At 54.0% G+C, this 5,686-nt stretch overlaps 1 protein-coding gene across 1 annotated transcript in view; it reads right to left on the minus strand.

Annotated features, from left to right (window-relative positions):
• Positions 1-912: 912 nt before the first annotated feature.
• The window catches only part of TCF15 (transcription factor 15), a 5,040-nt gene continuing 266 nt past the window's right edge, over positions 913-5,686 (minus strand). Inside the window, 2 exon segments of the mRNA XM_023742173.1 lie at positions 913-1,018; positions 5,384-5,686. The exon segment at positions 5,384-5,686 is cut by the window's right edge and continues 72 nt beyond it. Of these exon segments, the coding sequence (XP_023597941.1) occupies positions 944-1,018; positions 5,384-5,686 (378 nt within the window). The 3' untranslated portion in view covers positions 913-943.

Raw genomic sequence — 5,686 nt, forward strand, 5'->3', positions numbered from 1 at the left:
AAACAACCTAAATGCCCATTACCGGGGATGGGTCAAGCGTGGCACATTCAAAACGTGGAAGAATAAGCAGCCACTAAAGAAATGAGGAGAGCCTTTCTGTACTGATTTGGGTAGACAGTCAAGCTATACTAAGGGGTAAAAACAGCAAAGGGCAGAAAGTGTGTGCAGTGTGCTACCATTTGTGTGTGTCTCCGTCTTTGATTAGTCACAGGAGACGAGGCTGGAGGACGAGTGGGCCAGTGATTTTTCACCCTTTATATTCTTGTACCTTTTGCATTTTGAACCATGTGCATAAATACATTCCTTATTCAAAAATAAATAAAATTAAGATTCTTTTAGCAACCACGTTAGATACCCAGCCGTTGTTCAAGAACATTTGATAAGTGAGGGACTGTGAGCAAAGTCTGACTGTCTCTACCTCCAGAGATGGGGAGTGCTGCCACCTCTCCCAGCCCCACCCTCTCTAGGGTGCAGAGCAGCACCTGTGACACTGTGCCTCTCCCTAGGTTCGGGAGAGGGGCCACGTCTGATCCCCAAGGCCCCCAGGCCCCTCCTTTCCTCAGTTGGGAACGTCTTTTATTTAAAAATATCTTTATTTTAAACCCACCAACTCTCTCACGCACACACACGCGCGCACACACACACACGCACAGCCATGCACACATCCTCTGTCACCAATAGTCTTTGTTTTTCCAAAAGTTCTGCCTTGTCTCTGATCAGCTGGGGCTGGGCTCCTCTGGATGAGTCCTCATAGCTCTCCAGGGCAGGATCGGATGTCCCAGGGACCTTCTCAGAGGGTCAAGGCCCAGGCCATTGTTCCCTGATCCCTACACAAAAGAGGAGTGGGTTTGGCTCCTGGGGTCTTCCCCCCGCCCAGCCAATGCTGGCTTCTGGCCTTCTTCTCTGGGGTCTTGCTTGGAGCAAATGCTGCAGGGACCCAGGCTCATCTCCGTGGCACTCGAAGTGGGGCCATGCCCCTCACCTTCAAGCAGCTGCCCCCCATGTCACGACGGCCACCCTGCGGGAGGGGAGAAAGAGGTGTTGGGAGGTTTGATCAGGTCACAGGGAACACCAGAACTAAACTCTGTGACCAGCAATAGGGGCTTGATAAATAAATCACCACTCAAGCACATAATAAAGTTTTCTGCAGCAGTGAGCAGAGGAAACTCTTTCTGGACTGATAGGGAATGACTGCTGAGATAACATCACTGAAGGACAAAAGCAAGGTGCAGAATTGAGTGAATGCTTCTGTGCGCTGAGACTTCTAGAAAGGAGAGTACACAGGGAATTGCTACCAGGTTTCCTCAGAGGAGGGGAAATCAATGACTGAGAGACAGGGTGCGGGGGAAGCTTTTTTACTTTATATACTTTTTTCATTTCTTCCCTATGTGATTTGTTGCTTTTTTTTTTTTTATTTCAATACATTTTAAGGCATAACATTTTATGTTAAAGGACAGGAATCCACACTGCCTGACCTTACACCCAGGGGTTTACTCATCGACCTTCAAAAGCGGACTGTGATTCTGGCCTCTTCGCCTTCACCCAGGGTGTTCATTCTGACAGGAATACTTCCTCCATTCTCATCTCCCTTGAAACGTATCTCTATTCCTGCCATCACCTAGCACTTCCCGCCTTTCTGAAGACATTCCACGGGGATAAACCCAGAAGGGGAAGGTGGGGTCTCTCCTTTGTCCCTCATCAGGCTGGGAACTCGTAGGGTAGCAGGAAAATGGAGTTCTTCATTCGGTGGCCCCAGCCCCAGTCCAGGGCCTGGCATGCAGCAGGTGCCAATCAATGCTGCTTGACTGAGTGGTGCTCACTGGAAGACGAGCTAATGATGGCAGCCCCTGAAGTCACCAGCCCCTAACCCTGCAGGGAAGCAGGCTCTAGCAGCCTGCCCAGACATATTCTGAGGTTTGACACGTGGGTTTCATCGTCACGATAAACCAGAGAGGCTAGAGAATCTAGAGCATCCCCTGTAGAGAGGCCTCGGGCAGCTGAGAGAGGGGCCCAGGGGCACCCTGCCCGTTGGTAAAAGAGTTGGGCTGGAAATCCATGTTGTCTAACAATCTGTCCTGTTTCCAGGACATGATGGTGTCTCAGTCCCACTGTTAAGCCTCTCCCCTTCCCCCAGAGCCTGGCTAGGAAATGATGGAACAGGCATCTTTCTCAGCCCGTCTAGTGAAAAAGCTGACCATCTGGGAGTTCTGCACCCTGCCCTCTGCCCCTCTCCACTCCAGGGCCCAGGTTGGGGCAATCCATCCAGATGCAAGCCCAGCCTCCCTCGAGGCTCTCTCACCCTGGGACAGCATGTTCATTCACAGGCAGGGCTATTTTGAGGGCTGCGGACATGGTCCCAGCAGACCCTGGGGCTTGGGCTTCTCAGACAAATTCTTGCAGAAGGGGCTGAGCAAGGCGGATGGGGCAGGAGGGGGGTGTACTGTTGAGGTGAGGGAACAGAACACCAGCCTCTCACCCCTTCACTCTAAGTCCTCAGGGACAGAGAGAGTTACCTCCACTCCAAGTCTGCAGGTCATCTGGAGACCCGGGTTCCATGAGAACGCTGGGCTCGCTCATCTCCCCGAACCTCAGTTCTTCATTTATGGGAGTGTTCAATCAATGTTCACGTTATTATTAACATCATCTGGTAATGGCGCCTCCTCACCCAACCCATTTTTCTGTACCACCTCTGCACTCCGAGCTGAGTACACCAACCAGGGAAGGCCTTACAAGATGACCCTATCCAACCTCCACCTCCAGGAGATAAAGGGGAAACAGGGTAGAAACAAGAGCCCCCTTTCCTTTTCCTGCTTGCTAGTTCTACCACAGGGTGCCATATCTAACCCCTACATAAACTGGAGGAGTCCTGGTGGTGCAGTGGTTAAGCGTTCGGTTCAAATCCACCAGCCACTCCTTGGAAACCCTATGGGGCAGTTCTACTCTGTCCAATAGGGTTGCTATGAGTTGGACTGAACTTGATGGCAATGGGTTGTTTTTCTTTTTTTTTTGTTTACTTAAACTGGAAGATGCTACAGGGGACAGTTTCTAAGGTAACCTCAACTCCAGACCAACCAGAATGGGAGGGAGGTGGTAGCTCATGCTGAGGGGATAGGGTCTGGGCACTTGGAGCTCTATGGACCCCAAAGCTCAGTGCCCACTCAGGGCTCCCTAAGACAACCAGTTTTCTTCCAGCTGAGCCTTCAAGGGGCCAGAGCTAGCCAGGATTGCCCCATTAGCCTGCTCCCAGAGGAGACTGTGGGGTTGAGAACATGCCTTCTGCAGCCAAATGTTGATGGGCTCTTAGTCTCACAGACAGATCCCAGGGAGGGCAGCCAGGCCCAGGCAAGACCCTGTGAGCTATGGGACAGCCTGAAGCCTGCAGAGAAGTCCCTCAGCCTACTTTCTGTGGTCATGGGCATATGGCAGACACACCTTCTCCTCCTGGCCCTCCCACATCAACCTTTCCCACTTCCCACTCAGGCAGGCCTGAGTTCGAATCCTGACTCCATCCCCAACTGTGTGTCTGTGGACCAGTGCCAACGACTCTAAGAAGGTAGAGATAACCACCACTGCTCCTTCCCTTGTGTGGAGGGAAATTTAATAATAACGATGCATGCAGCACGCTTAGCGCAGATGATCAGACCTCAGAGACTGCTGCGACGGTCCTCACGGGCCAGTCTCTGCCTCCCTCTCTGTGCTCCCGCCACCTTCAACTTCTTCCCATTTCCTTCTCTAGGTCAGGCTTTCTGACCTGGCTCTTGCTGTGCTCCACTCATCGAACACCTTTCCCTACCCTTCTGCCTACCTCTGTTCCTAAGCATCCTTGAGGAACGTAGCACAGAGACCTTGTCAGCCCTCACCTCAAGTCGAGGGGCTTCCTCTGGGCTCATTAGTCCCTTTGTGCCCCTCCTCCCCCTCCTCGCTTGTCACACCACAGCATGCTTGTCTACATCTCCCTGCCCGAGTCCTGCCAGGGTGCTGTGAGTTCCTGACTGTGGTGGGCGGGCACCTACAATCTGCTTCTCTAGGTGTGTTCTCAGTGACCTGAATGAATGGGTGAAAGGTAGTCAAGGTGTATCACCGCAGGCTGAGTTAGCCCTTCACACCCCAGGCTGGGCACTGACTGGGGTCCACAGCTGGGAACGGCAGCACCCTGAGAGAGGGTACAAGTCTGAGTCTATGGAAACTGATTTACGGAAACGAGGCAGCCATGGGGGTGAGAGGCCAGGCTGGGGAGTTTGATGAGCCAGTAGGGGGTGGTCTGAGGCCAGGACACAGAGGTCACCACATGGCATGGTGGAGAGGGGACGTAGGTCAGCCATGATAACCAAAGACTGGGGAGTTGGAGGGCCTCCCTCCAATCGCCCACGTCCTTTGACTAGGTAGGAGAAAGGCTGTGGGCCAGTCAGGACTCGCTCAGTCTTCGTTTCCTCAGATTAAATGGCAGCTGCTGGAATTCAAAGTTGTCACACAAACAGGCTTCCTCACGATAGGAAAAGCCCAGGTCAGGCACAGGGAGAGGCTGAGGATGAAGCAGGTTCCCTGGGGCTGGGAAGAAGAGGACCAGCTTGCAGCTGACCTTGAGGTCAGCGTATGATGCTACCCAGCCCCATCCACCCTCTGCCAGGCCGACTTACATGCTTACCTAGGACACCTGACAGAAGCTTAACTCCAGGTCTGCTCAGCGACCCAACAGTGCCCCCCAATACTCTATCCCTTTTGGGGCTGGATATACTCAGGTGACCCCCTTCTTCTACTGCTCATCAGCTGGTGAGCTCAAGCTCTTAGTTGGGGGTGTATGTCCCCTTTTATTCTCAGTCGCCTGCCCTTGGGTTAGGTCTTAGGATAGGGACAATCAATTCAAGGTGGGGGTAGCTCGGGGCAACATGTACCCAGCCAAGCCATAGCCTGTGCCGGGCTTCCCAGCTGAGTAAATGTGGGCGTGGGATTCCGACTTTCCAGCCTCAACAGTGATAACCTCAACAGTGATAAAACGAGAAGAACTTCCTGCCTGGCGAGGTTCTTGAGAAGGTGAAAGAGAGGACAAGGACAGCACCAAGCATATAGTAAGAGCTCAATAAAGGATGGCTTTTGTTATTATTTCCTTAGGCTCTCATCCCAGAAGGGGGACGTCCCAGCAATCTCCATCCACTAAGCCGTGCCACTCCTCCGTGCTTCCCTGCACCCCTTCGGTTTGGGGAACACTAAGCGAGTGGTCCTGTTCCACACCAAGACTGGGGTCCGGGGAGCTGCACCTCCACTAACTCCACGCCGCTTCCCCTTCGCTTTACGGGGGTCTCTGCCCTCTTTTGCCCCTCGAGAGGCCCTGTCCCCCGCCAGCCCTCAACCCTGAGACCGCCGTAACAGGACGCCGCGGACTCACCCCCTTGCGCTGGTTGCTGAGGCAGAAGGTGCAGATGGAGCGAGGCTGGCGGCTGCCGTCGGCGGCGGTAGAGACCGTGCTCTTGGCACTACCTGCGGCACGGAAACACGGTTGTCCGTCGTCGGCCGCGTCGCCCAGCAGCAGCACATTGGCCAGGTGCGCGATGTAGCTGGACGCCAGGCGCAGCGTCTCGATCTTGGACAGCTTGCGGTCCACTGGCTCCGTGGGGATGAGGGTGCGCAGCGCCGTGAAGGCGGTGTTCACGCTCTGCGTGCGGTCCCGCTCCCGCGCGTTGGCCGCCTG

This window comes from Trichechus manatus, unplaced genomic scaffold (assembly GCF_000243295.1).
Source record: "Trichechus manatus latirostris isolate Lorelei unplaced genomic scaffold, TriManLat1.0 scaffold00008, whole genome shotgun sequence".
Lineage (NCBI taxonomy): Eukaryota > Metazoa > Chordata > Mammalia > Sirenia > Trichechidae > Trichechus > Trichechus manatus.